Source organism: Orycteropus afer, unplaced genomic scaffold, assembly GCF_000298275.1.
Source record: "Orycteropus afer afer isolate SDZICR_OR568_19922 unplaced genomic scaffold, OryAfe1.0 scaffold00124, whole genome shotgun sequence".
In the NCBI taxonomy this organism is placed as follows: Eukaryota; Metazoa; Chordata; class Mammalia; order Tubulidentata; family Orycteropodidae; genus Orycteropus; species Orycteropus afer.
This window is the reverse complement of record NW_006921711.1, coordinates 3,110,404-3,124,693: the sequence shown is the minus strand read 5'-3', so window position 1 is coordinate 3,124,693 and position 14,290 is coordinate 3,110,404. Positions and strand designations below refer to the sequence as shown.

The window sequence follows — 14,290 nt, the reverse complement described above, 5'->3', positions numbered from 1 at the left end:
TCCCTTGTTTCTACCACTTTATCCTGCTTCTTTGTGTGGACTGTGATGGTCTGTTGTCTCTGAGGCATCATGGCATTGTTGTATTTAGATCTGCGTTAACTGTTTGTGAAGAGCAGCGAAGGGTGATTCAGGCTCTTCTTGGTGTTTTTTTTATCCTTGGCCCGTTGGTGGAGAAGGAGGTAGTGGCTCTCGCTCAGTAAGTGAAATTGTAGGAGGTGTGAGTGTAGTTGTGTTTTATGGGGACTGTTGTTGTCTCCCAATCAGACACAAATTACAATTGAATAACCATCAAAAAACTAAAGCATATAGATGAAAAACACACCATGTAATCACACAGGAACAGTAACCAAAAAAGGGAAAAAAAGAAGAAAAAACAAGAAACCTGCAATATCTGGGGATAGGGCACTAAGAGAAAAAAAGTAGAGAAGGAGAATAATGAAGAAAAAAATGGGAAAAATGCAAAAAGAGAAACAAGGAACAGGGTTAACCACAAGAAAAAAGGGGGAGAGAAAAAAAAAGAAACACTTAAATTAAAAAAAAAAAAAAAATTCAACCAGGAACAACAAAAACAACAAAATGCTGAAAACTAGGACCTGGGAGGGGAAGATTAAGAATAATATTAAAAAGGACAAAAGTATTAAATAATAATAGTTGTTCTGAAACAGACAAATACAAGCAAACTAATCACCAGAAAAAAGAAAGCGAAAAAGAAAAAAATAAAAAGAAAGAAAAAATAAAATCGGTGGAGGACAGGGCAGGGCACCCAGACTCCGTATGAGCACACAGACTGTGATAGAGTTCCTCTGGGCCCAGAAGGTAGGTGGGAGTCGGGGATGGCTGCACCTCTGTTCTCCAAGCAGGTGTGGGGTATAAGAGTAACAAGAGGAATGTGATGCCTTTTCAGTCTTGCAGGTCCGGAGTGTCCTTGGGGTTGCTGGAAAGGAGAACGTATTCTTAAGCCCCAGGAATCTGCTAGAGTGCTGTCTCTTTAAATATCCAAAATAGTCAAGCTGCTTTTTAAACCTTCAAAATGGCAGCGCCTCCACACAGGCAAAAGTCCACAGCTCAGCCCGCCTTTCTCTTCACCTTCTCCGTTTATTCCCCAGCCACCAAAGCAGTCCTCTGTGCAGTCCCTGGCTAGCAGGGCTGATTTTTAGGTTAATTTTTAGGTCCTACCACCACTCAGGAATCTCCAAGCTGTCTGTGCCGTCAGGATTGCTGCCAGACCGCAGCTCCGTATGTCTCCTTTTTTGGTATTTTCACGCAAATTTTTCTGCTAGTTAGGGTTTAGTCCACTTGTATATCCTTCCCTTAAAGGCTCAGGGGTTCAAGATTATCTTCCGTGTCTGTGTTAATTGGTTTCCCTTTTCTTTGTTGAAGAGGGTCTGTGCAGTCTTTCTACCTAGTCCGCCATCTTGCCGGACCTCGGTTGTCTCTTTCTTGTCATTTGGGTTTCAACTAAAATGCTGCTTCTTCAGTCAGACCTTTTTTGACCTTGTATCTAATAAGATAATTACCTACTTCCATAATGATACTGCCTCGGAAACCCAAGGAGGGGTCGCTATGAGTCAGGGCCGACTCGACGGCAAACAACAACAACAACAATTATCTTCACTGTATTTATCCTGATTTGAACCAGTATTATTTGTTACATGTTTGTGGCTTCTCCCACATCCAGAATGCCACTCTTTGAGATCAGGACCTTGTTTACTGTTGTCTTTAAATGTGTGGCACCTGTTGGGCATACAATGAATGTTTGTGGGATGAGTGAAAGAATGAGTCTTTTCCTCACTTAGCCATACATTCCTGCCAGACCAAATACTTCCTGCAGTCTCCTCTGAGTCTTGGTTCATGACCTTTATGCCTCCACGTCCTGGAATTTCAAGGCCTACTTCAGATGCTGCCTCCTCTTCCATGAAGTATATGCTCCTTCTTCTGAATTCTAACAACAACCCTTCACCAGTTCTGTTCTATGGATCTGTCTTATTGGAGGATACATCCTGATCCCCCTCCTCAGCAATAAGCACCATGCCATCCAGGGATCCCCCCTCCTGCCACCGCCTCATTCTATTTCTGTGCACAGAGAGGACATGCAGTCAGCTGTGTGCAATGTTCAATGAAGACTGCCCTCCTGACCCAGGCAACACTGGGAAGCTAATAAATAGCTTTTAGAAACTTGGTTTCTCTTGTTTCAGTTCCTTTCCCCAGTTCTTAGTGTGCTTTACTTCCTGTAGATTCCTAGTATCCTCTACTCTTGCCATTCCTCACCCACACCCCACCCTCACTACCACTCAGGCATATTCTCACATTGTCCTTACACACCAAGAATCGAGAATATTACTTCTCCCAAGGGGAGCCTCATTTTAACAGCAACCCCTGCCTTGAGCTAAGGGGAAGATGTTTCTGTTGGTTTCAGGCATCAATAACCCAATTTTCCCCTACATAAGAGCTCTCCTGGGCTCTTTAAATCTTACCACATAGGTGATTACTTGCTCTGCCTCTAGCAAGCTTCATGGGGCACCATGAAGCCAACAGAGGCCAGGCTTTGACCGTCTTGGTCTTCCCCTGAATAGTCCAAAGAGCAGACATTTTGCTGCAGTTCTGGATCCCTAGAGAAAGGGTGTAAGGCTTGGGGTTATAACCACAAAATGAAAAGAAGTGAGCTTTTCCTCCTACAGTCTGGCCCTCTCCTTCTCTGAAAGGATAAGAAGGTGGTAGGCAGGGCCAGTCTGTAGAGCTAAGAGGGATTAGAACACAAAGACCCCGTTCCCAAATACCCATATATTTGTAGGTTATGAAGTTGAATGTGGAAGTGTGCGGTTCCATCTTTCTATGGTTTGTCCTCATACATCTCTACATATCCCAGGACTTATATATAGGGTCCAGTGAGGCAAATAATTAGGTGAACAGACTTGAATTCAGTGGATTTCAAACTTTTAGGCTGAACAACCACATTTTCACCTGAAATCTTATGAGGAAGGCACCAGTTTTCTCAAATCAGGTTGCTGCCCTTTCCGCATTATCACTCACAGCCCCAGTCCAAGCTGCCATTTTCTCTCATCAGGACCACTACATTACAGCTGCCTCCTAACTGATTTCTCTGCTTCCTCTCATCTACTCTCTATTCAGCATTCAAGGTGATCTTTTAAAAACATATATCTGGTTATGTCATCCTCTCTATGCCAAACTCTTCAATGGCTGTTAGACTCCAAATAAAATCCAAACTCACTAAATCCTGCACAGCCTGGCCCCTGACCATCTAATGTCATCTGCTCTTGTCCCTCCTCACTAGGCCCCGACTCCTTATTCCTCAGAGGCAATAAGCTCTTGCCTACCTCAGGGCCTGCCCCTGCTTCCCCTCTGTGCTTCTTACTCCTACTGACATCTCTTTGCAAAACTAGCTCCTTCTCAGAGTTGAGACCCTCTCAGGAAGGCTTTCACTGACCATTTTGTTTAAAGTAGGTCCCCTCTATTATTTTCTACCAATAAGACCCCATCTGTTTTTCATAGAATCTACCACAATTTGTAATTATTTTATAACTGCGTTGGCACATTTGTTTATTGCTTAGAATGCAAGCTACATATAGAGAATTTTGTCTTTCTCACTAGGCCCCTGCACGTAGCAGGGTCTTTCTGGTTCACCATCAGATCCTCAGCATTTAACAGTGTAACCAGTACACAGTAAATATCTGTTACATAAACGAATAAAAATGGAAGCGCTCAAGACCCCACTGTTTCTCTCTTGCGCTACAGTGGTATCTAAGGCAACTCCCTAGCATTCAGTGTGAAACATCAGGATTCATGCCAGAACCTCATAGGAGAAACTCCCCTGAGAAGTCCTAAGTATTATCTAGGACAAAGCTAATGTCTGACATCTTTTCTTGGTAGTACCATTCTAATTCCCTGAATGACCAACATCAACATCTTCAACCCTGATAACAGAATGATTTTATAGTGCCTAAGGCACTTGACTGCTCACCAGAAGGCTGGCGGTTCAAACCCACCAGCCACTCCTCGGAAGGAAGGTTGGGCAATCCTACTTCCGTAGTGATACTGTCTCGGAAACCCAAGGAGGGGTTGCTATGAGTCAGGGCCGACTCGACAGCAAACAACAACAACAACTTTAGAATTTAGCATGAAATGGAAAATTAAATTATCTAGTTTAACTGTCCCGTTTTATAGAGGAACTAACTGATGGCTAGAAAGATTAAGCACCTTGCTTAAAAATCACAGTTCATCACTATTGCAGCCCAGGTTAGAATCAAGGTATTCTGACTCCCAATCCATTGTTTTTTCTCCTATAATGCATTTTCTTGCTTCTTCTTCCAGTAGCCTGAGAGTGATTTGCCTTGGCAATAGGATGGTTTTCTGAAGGGAGAGTGTGGCACTTGGGAGCTGTACCCTATTTTTGTGCTTTTAAAATGCTAGTCTTGTAATTCAGCATATTTTAAGTAAAACATTTTATGTAAAGTATTGGTTTCTCCAGGTACACTTAAGAATGCAGAAAGGTACCTCAAAGAGGAGATTAAGGACTGTATCAGTTATCTATTACTGTGTAACAAACCACACCCAAACTTAGTTGCTGAAAATAATAGCCATTTGTTAGCTCACAATTCTGTGAACAGGCAATTTGGGCTGGGCTCCTCTGAGTGGTTCTTCTGCTGGCCTTACCTGGCTCACTCATGCAGCTACAGTCAGCAGCTAGGTCTGCTCTGCCAAAGGGTGTTTGGTCCTGGATGCCTTACTCACATGGAGGGAATAATCAGGATGACTGGGCCAAGTGTTTCTAGTACCTAGCAGGATAGCCTGGGCTCTTTCACATGGTAACTGAATTTCAAAGCACTGGGCAAAAATCTCAGCGTGCAAGTGACTTCCAAATCTCTATCTGTACTCACATTTACTTATGTCTCATTGGCCAAAGCAAGTCATTGGCCAAACTCAGATGCAAGGAGTAGAGAAATAGACTCTATTTCTTGACAGGAGTTTCTGCAAAATACTGTTACCATTTTTTTTCTTTTCAATCTACCAGAAGGGCAGATCCAGATAAGACCCTTCTGAATCATATTCGTATTGAGAACTTCATAACTACCCTATGGTTTATCCAATTTGTTGGGGAGGAGGGGCAAAAGGGAGGCAGCCTGAGTAGCACCTAGTTGTGAGGGAAGAAAACACCCCAACAGCCAGGGGAAATACAAGGCTGAGACCCTGGGACCTTTGTTATGCAGCTCAGGCCCTAAAGCTCAGGTCCTACACGGTTTGAAGTGGGCTGACCAGAGGACCTGTGAAGAGGGAGAAGACCTTGGACAACCTAGGAACTGTGAGGTGCTGTAGTCTCATTCTGTCTTGGCACCATGCTGCTTATTTAAGTGATATGGGAAAGGAAATAAAAGAGAGACAGAGAGAGCAATCCTTCCAAACAAAACAGGCTAGCTCCAGGCTGTGGCTTTTCATCCTAAAAATGAAGTAAGTCTATGAAGGAAAATGAAGGCTAATGCACCTGGAGGTGGGTCCACAAGGTCAGGTGGGTAAAGCTATTAAATGTTCTGTCTTCTGTGTTGGGAACAATGTGATGACATTCTCCCAAACTCAAGGAGGGTTCAGCAATCAAAAGGTACCCTTGCAAATAAAGACAGTGATGGGCTGGGTTCCCTTCCTGGCAAAAAAACATCATACTGAACTTCTAAATTTCTCACGTTGGTGGGTTGCAAATAATCAAAATATTAGAATTTACAAAGCAAAGCCCTTATTCTAGATTGAGCAGGCGAATTTCACACAACAAACCAACATTTTCAGATCCCTGAACCAAATTTCCACTGTAGACCATGCCAGGGTGGTAAGGTGACATGCCCACTGTGGAGGTACAGGGGCCCTGGCCGCTGCAGAGGGGCTGCCAAAGGAGGTGAGGGAGGGGGACGCTGTCCTGAGGCCTTCTTCTCTGAGTTCTAGACAAATTACCAATGAATGATCATTCTGAGGAGACCTCTTCCTTCCTCCGCAGGGGGCTGCTGTGTTGGAAGATCGGATTCTGGGAGGCTGGGCCTCCGGGAGCCATAAGAATGGAGCAAGAGAGGCCCTCACCCTGCCAGATTGGCAGGCAGGGAGCGGGGGCAAAGTCCAGCCCAGGTCACTGGGAAAAAAGAAATCTCAAAGTAAGGGAGTGGGGGAAAGTTCCACTTTCAGCCTAATTATGAAAGAAGATTCGGTAGAGAAGGGCAGGAGAGCCCACAGAAGGGAGAAAGGGGAAGTGAGACGCTGCAGAAAGAGCTTCTTAGGGGGCACGAGCTACTGAGGGAACACAGGCAGGGAAAGGTGTCTCCTCTTCAAACAGGGACCTGTGGATAACTGATTTTGAGAGACCTGAAAGCACGTTTGCCTTGGACACTGAAAGAGGGAGGGCAAAATGCCCTATTAAGGGTGGGACGAATTGATTTCCCAAAGAAGCACAGCGCCATTTCCTCACACATGCCCTCTCCAGTCCTCCTTAATCTGCCCTGGAGGCAGCAGGTGACCTCTGCACAGGCCCCTGGAGGCGCCTTTGTTCTAGGGCATTCTGCAGCCCGCCCCGCCCCCACCCCTTGCACCTGGGCAGCGGCCTCCGAATGCACTTGTCCACCCTTGACTGGCTGCATGGTGAGACGGGCAGATGCCTTTGTAAGTGAAAAGCCACGAGTCCCCAACTCCCGTGCTCCCTTTGGCTTGACACGTTCTCTAATGGTTTTCCTGTTCACTCTGACAGCCATGGAAAGCTACTCTCCGGAAAAAAAGAGTTGAGCCTGCAGTACTTTATCTGGTAAGACAAGTCTGTGACTGAAACTACCCCTCACTATTCACTGCGAGAGCCCTTGCCATTCACAAATCTCTGCGCTGCCCCCAATCCCCAGGTGTTTCCCGCTGAGCGCTAATCCAGTCCCTCCGAGGGTTGGTAATTTAATTGTGTAATGGTCCACACCTGAGACATTCCCTTAACTATCTATAGGACGTTACTTAGTTTAAAAGAGAGACTATTAATGAGAGTATTAAGACAGGTACTTAGACACTGAAAGCTTTTAGCATCTCCAAAAACATCTGAATCATGCAGAAGAGAACTGGAGAGGGGTGAGGGGAGAACGAACTCCAAGTTTGAAAGGCAACAAGAAGTCATTAAAGTTCTAATAAGTGAGCCTGAAATATGTGTTTACCCTTTGCCGTCATTCCTACTCACAGCGACCCTATAGGATATAGTAGAATTGCCCTACAGGGTTTCCAACACTGGTAATCTTGACAGGAGACTGCCACATTTTTGTCCCGTGGAGCAGCTGGTGGGTTCGAACCGCAGACTTTTGGATTACCATCCGAGCGCTTTAACCACTGTGTCACGAGGTGCCTTGAAATATGTATTTAGCCCCTGTAAATTAAATACCCTGGGCTTTTAAAAAGCTAGTCTCCAAACATTTATTATTTACGTCAGTAGGGCAGACGGTAAACCACTGTAAGATTTATAGAAACTAAAAGACCTGCCATGCTAAAGGTTAATGAAAGTGTAATTTGAAGCATGAAATCTTTATGTGTCGGCTCAATTTACACCCTGGGCTCATTAAGGATGCGCTGTGTACAGGGGGTGGCGGGTGACGTCACAGCGGGCATTTAAATGAGCGGGGCCAGGCTGCTGTGCGTGCAATTCTTTTAAAATATAAAAGCATCTCTTTCCTTCTCTGTCTCTCCAGCTGTAACAACTTCACCAACTGTCTTGGTTCCACCCCGAGGATTTCACCGAAAGAACACGTTAGAGGGAATCAGGAAGCCGAGAAAAGGTCACAAATAAGCACCTCAGGAACAATGAAGGCTTTTCTCTATGCAGCAGTGGGAGAGTTGCTAGAAAAACTGGAAAGGTATTAATCAGAAGTGGCTATAAATCCTCTGGAGTTTTGCTCTTATAAAACTCCTCAGAGAAAGTCTTGAAGGAAATGCAGGTCAAAGCCCAAAAAAGCTCTTGATCAGAGATTGCTGGAGGAAAATCTTCCCAGACGCCGTTTAATAGGCAGCAATCACCCCAGGAGTGGGAAAGCCAAGTACGCTTGAAACATGGTTGCAATTCCTAATAGGTCTTGTCACACTTAAGGCACTGCAAGCTCCATCCAACGAACAGCTGAAGCTAGCTGGCGATTCATAAAGCCAACAGTTTAAAGTTTATTATGATGAAAGCACTTAATGACAGCCATCGCTAGGGGCCCATCATTTATAAAGCTGTGCTGAGTATTAGACATGTAGCATGACCACCAATTTTATGTCACAATTGCTACCATAAAATGACCTTTGGTGATTTTTGCTGCATGTGGTGGACAGCTCTTCCTTCACATTAGTGCTCTGTGGCTTTCTTTGCAGACTATTATGCTGTCTAAAGCTTATTTGGCACTGCCGTGAGCCTCAACCCTTGTTATTACCCCGAAGGCCTGTCTGGAAAAAAAAAACCAAAAAAAAAAAAAACCTCATGCACTATTACGCCACTCCAATAATTTACAGTTCTTACCAGCCTTGGTTAGTGTAGTATTTTAATGTAAATATGCTTTACCATTGCATTTTATTTAAAAAAAAAAAAAGTTCCCATGCTTCTGGCTAGCGCAATATCCAATATCCTTTGATGAGTGTCACTGAAACTAATCTCTTATTCTCTGGTCAGGTCGTATTAAATGTGCACTGTTTTCCCTGGTCGCTTAAAACACCCTGGGGTGGGGTGGGGTGGGGAGCGTAATTAAATGTCCCTGCAGAAAAAGTTTTTGTTTGTTTTTTTTTTTAAGATCGTGTGTGTGATAAACCCACCTAACTGCAGCAACACCAATTCTTGTTTTCCTGCATCCAGTACCAATGCAAATTGACATCTGAGTAACATTATTTAATTAGGCTTCCATTTTCCAACCTGCTTTGTGTAGTTAGAAAGTGTTTGAATATACAGCCACTTTACCGCTCCGATGTAAACCGCTGCTGAGAAAGTGGTTTGTCCATGCTACACCACCTTTAAATTGTGTATATAATTTTATAAATGATATAAAATCTGCTTCTAGTCTCTAGGGGGAAAAAAAAAACCACAAGCATGGCACACTGCAATTTTGGAAGGATTTAAAATATGTGATTTCTGCTGGTACCTACTGTATTGGGTTTTATATAAAGCTTTTTTCAATAAGGTAAATTGTTACATGACAAACTCATCTTCCACCATTATCATCTGCTGTTTGTGTTTAACAACAGGAGTCCCGCTCTAACAAAACTGTTGTAATGGCTGTACAAATTACTCAGCTGAAAGCTTTTCACCAAACAAAACAGTATTAATCAGCAGTTCTTATGAAGGTGCTAATTAAAAACAATTTTCTTCCTCAGTTTGCAATACTAAAGCCATCTTCACTTGCACGGTTTCCAATATACAGCTACTGTATTTGCTCACACTTCAGGCCCTCTATTAACTATTGAATCTCCTATTAGCCATTTTATTACATTTCTGTTTACAAGCTTGTTGACATTTTAAAAGTCACAGTATGATCTGTTTTATCTATTAAAAAATGTATTAATTGAAAAGTCAGAGGGACCAAAAAAAAAAAAAAGGCAAAACACAGACTTCCAACACACAGACTTCCAGGGCAGAGAACACAGTGTGAGCATTTAGCCACAGCCTGGGCAGCAGCCTCTGCGTAAGAGGAAATCAGAAAATTAAAAGTGGCATTTCAATTTTAATGATCTCTGTTAAACACCAACGTGTTTCCTAATATGGAAAGCATCCCCCAAGAAAACATATTTGCCCTCTGTCTAAATTCAGTATCTAAGGAGATCCAGTCTGACTTTCAAATCCATCTTTCCTCTATGGGATATAGTCCACATAATTATGACGTTTCATATAGTCTGAACTCAGGAGGTTTTGATCTGGGAGAGGGAGTACTTGGAATCTAGGAACTGGAGCCCAGACCTAGGATCTAAACAGCAGCTTCCCTGTGAGTGTGTGCATGTGTGTGTGTGTCTACACAGGCTTTGATTCTCTCAAGAGAATCTGCGTGGGCATCCTGCCTCTCCCCCCGAAGCCCTTGAAAGGGTTCTGCCAGACAATGCCACTGAATTGTCTGGCATAGATGGGAAACAAGTCAAATGCTGACTAAGCACAAAGACAAACTCTGTGGAAGGGAAGCTGGCTTGAGGGAAAGGGACAATCCATTCCTATGAAAAAAAAAAAAAAAAAAAACCAACTCCTAACCCTTAGGAGAAGGCATGCCCCACTTTGATCGTAGTGAGAAGGGAGAAAAAAAGAGAGAGAGAGAAAGAAAGAAAACCTCCTGCCTATGGTATTAAAACCAGGTTCTTCAACTGTCAAAAGCAGTTAACTAGTTTAGAACAGACACCTGGCTGTTGAAATAGGGCTCCAGAGGGCCACTAATCCTTCCATTCACTCAGTTAACTGCTGGATCCCCCAAATGGATTCAACAGGTATGCAGTGGTAAATTCAGCCCATACTGAAGCCAAAGGGAAAATCAGCAAGGGGTGGGCAGCTCTCCTCTGAAAACACCCGAGGAACCAGCCAGAAAAGCTTTTATGGCCCCGACAAGTTTTCTGCTGAATACTGAGCACCTAAATTACCCTTCCCTAATGGAAGTTAGATTTCCATGCTCAAAAAGCCAACAAAATACACAATTTATACAAAATAGCATCAACCTCTTAGGTAGTCTTTTCTAGTACTTTATCCTAATTCACAGCATATGTCTTCCTATAAAATAAAATACATTTCTTATAACCAACTTACATGTGGCTGTTCATATCACTGCATTAGAACTGACCATGGATGATACTAGAAATATTCTTACAGCCAACCAAATCGACTTAGTATGACAAAGGATGTCGTAGGATACAGAGAAAAGGCATGTCATAATAATTATTAAGATTATCTAAGCACACAGGTTACCTTTTGAAACAAACACATGCCTAATTACATACACAATTATGGAATGGCACGTAGATTTCAATTACAATTACACAACCCAACATTGCTGCACAGAAATGATTCTTAATCACAAAGTTCAAATAGAACGTAAATGTATGAACTTTTTAAACATTTCCCTTTCTCAATATTCACACTTTATTAAAATGTGAGATAATAAATAACACTTAAAATAATTCAACCATATACGACATGAGCATCTTACAAACTTCCGAAGAGCCTGGGCTAGAGATATTTCCAGGTGATGATCCCAAAAAGAGCAGATGTATGAAACCGTTAGCATTTGACAGGCGATTCTCTGGGTTTTAATTACACAATAAGTGGATTTCTTTAGTAGATATCACTTGGTAAGAACAGTTCAATTCTGAAACCCTTTCTCAATCTTAGGTAAGTGTACCTAGCCCAATCTGTTATTTCTAAAATACTACACTACTAGTTTATTTTTTTAAAACATGATTTCTCCCCAGAGAAATAAACCCTGGGATTTCTACACTCACAACACACAAATGCAAATTGAATTCTTGGCAAATTCATGTATTTTCATGAGGAGAAATGGAAAAAAAAAAATTCTCCTGGTATATTTTAAAAGAAAAAAGAACAGACCATCTTAGGTGCTACCATAGAGATGGGTCTCCATTGTCTGGCAGGTTTAGTTGCAGATTTTACAGAAGATAATTTTTGCTGTATTTTCACCGGTATAATTGGAACTACCTGTCCTGCCTTTTAAAACATCCCAGATGCTAATTTTTAAACAAGAAAGTATGAAGCAACCTATACAGTTGCCAAAGGAGAGCTGCCACTAGCTGAACTACTCAGCTAAATGGCTGGTTTGCATTGCCCTGGTCTTTATCTAGCACTGAGAATAGACTGCTGTTTTATCCAAAGAGGAATAAATTGCTGTTATTGTGATGTTAGCCCATCACTTGGCATTGCAATTCAAGTTTTTGTGAGAAAGAAATGTATGATCTAACTGCGACTTGACCTATGCCTTCCGAGATCCATCTAGGTGCTCTAATGGAGCAGAAAAAGTAGTGAATACGAGGATATGCAAACTGATGGTGAAAAATTTGTTTGATGATAGAAGTGAGCAGAGAAGACATTTGAGAGTTGCTGTTTTTATGACAGCTAAGTTTATTTAACATGCAAAAGGGTGAGTCTCCCATCTCCCACCTCTTTAATTGTATTCTGCTAAATACATGCTTTGCCTCTAGGAAAGATAGGAGACTATGTAGCTAACCTGCTAATGACATTACAGCTAAAGTGGGCACAGATGATTCCTTACAGATAAACATCTGAATTTCCACAAAAGGCATTAGAGCATTTCCTGGATGCACTGGGGAAGGATATGCTTGGGTTCCCTGCAGAAAAGTCATTCTATCGTAATCCAAGGTAGGTCCTATTAAATGTTTACTATACACTTGAATCACAGTGTATGACAATATACAGTTTACTTATTTTAAATAAGATAATTGTGTGATTGAGTTTTTTTTTAAATCCCCCTGGTTGCAATCTAGTTTATCAACCATTTTATTCAAAATTTCTCTGGGAAGGACCTGTTTTGAAAGAAGCCTGGAGAACAGCAGTAGTTAGATTGGGGCCTGATAAAGGCTCACTTTTCATTCACGGAGCCTAAATGTGCTCTTCTTGTACCTAAACAGATAATAAGCACTCAGCACACTCCCCCTCCTTGACACAACACACTGAGACTAATCACACATAATTGGAGAGGAGGAGCAGAGGGCTGGCCACGCTATTGTGTCCAGAGGACAAACGGTCAGTTTATGAGGCTTTGGGCTGATGTAGTCATTTCTTATACATATACTGGGGGAAAAGAAAAAATATTTTTAAAAAAACCCTGTTTAAAATGGGGGGAAAAAAGAGAACGAGGGAGAGAAGGGGAGATGGCAGATTTAACACAATTAATCTGGGGGAAATCAGGAGATGTGCTTTATTTTTTTTTAACCAGGAAAGAAACATGTTTGTTGTGTTTACAGATTAAAAACTACCACCACCAAAAATAGAACAAAGAGGTAAATTATATAAAAAAGGGAGGGGTCCACCAAAATAAATTCTGTCTCAGTTAGAGGGAGAAATATTTAGGTTTCTCACAAATCGAATTCAAATCTCAGACAGGCTGCTTACACATTTTTAAAGGCACACAAAGGTTTGGGGCAGGAAAGCAACAAGCAGACTGAGGAAAAGGAGGCTGGAGGAAGGCAGGTGAGGATGGCTAGCAAATAAGGTGGGTGAAGACAAGCAGAAGAACCCACACTGTGATGACAGATGGGGGCCTGAGTCCTGGGGGCTCTCAAATCCAAGGGCCAGCAGCTTGATACATTTTCTACTTGATACAAATTTCCATGTTTGTGAAAAATCTTCTTTTGTGTGTTTGTTGTTTTCATCTTCTCTTGAGGTATTTAATCTGCTATCCATTTTTGGTTAAAATAAGCAGAAGTGGATAATGAAGGTTTTCTTCATACATGTCTTGGTTTTCCTTTTTCAACTGAAAACAATTACAGAAAAATTAGGTCAGGATTTAGGTTATTAATTTTATCTGTCAATTATTTGGAGTATAGTGATGACTTTTTACTGAAATACATTGTTTTGGGGGAAAATCACAAAAAAAGCAACTCAAAACAGTTTTTGGTGGTACTGACATGATAATACTGTGTCTCAAGATAGGAACTTTTTGTTTGTTTTTCATAAATACCTAAACTGCATTTGTGACCTTTCTGAATTGTGAGGCACTTCACTGAAGGGAGAAGCAGGAACTCATTCATCTACCATTTGGCATAAAAGTTTCTGCTTTTGGTCCCCTCTGCCCTGCTGGCACCCCAGTATCCAGGCAGGCGAGCAGTACAGATCAGCAACTGTGCAGAGACTGTGGCAACACCTGGGGATGAGGAAATGGCTCATGGGGCCAAAGATATTCCAAAGCCTTTTCAGCTGCTTCTTGGGAATTTTAATATTAACGATAATTAATTCCAACTTTGTTTTCTCTGAGGAGAACATAGTTCAACAAATAGGGCAGCAATATTTGATATTGCTCAGGTGATGTTCTGAGAGCCTTTGCACGATATGTTTTAAAATTCAGCTAGAGCCCTCAAATCTAAAATACACTTTTCCTCATTGGCTAGAGTAATTTTGACAGTTAATGTTTATTTAGTGAATGCTGATTTTTCAATTATAAAGATAAAATTTTTATTTTTAAAGTAAACGTTTTTGAGCCATTTGTTAATTCATTTTTTGATTTTTAAGGATTGGAGATAACTATTTAATTCAATTATACATGGAATCAATTCCTTTATTGTTTCAAATGGAACAAGTGTCCTCCCACCC

At 41.9% G+C, this 14,290-nt stretch overlaps 1 protein-coding gene across 1 annotated transcript in view; it reads right to left on the bottom strand.

Annotated features, from left to right (window-relative positions):
* Positions 1 to 13,376: 13,376 nt before the first annotated feature.
* The window catches only part of CAMKMT (calmodulin-lysine N-methyltransferase), a 720,478-nt gene continuing 719,564 nt past the window's right edge, over positions 13,377 to 14,290 (bottom strand). The window contains exon 11 of the mRNA XM_007944389.1: positions 13,377 to 13,454. Coding sequence (XP_007942580.1) covers positions 13,377 to 13,454 — 78 coding nt within the window. The remainder of the gene's footprint in view (positions 13,455 to 14,290) is intronic.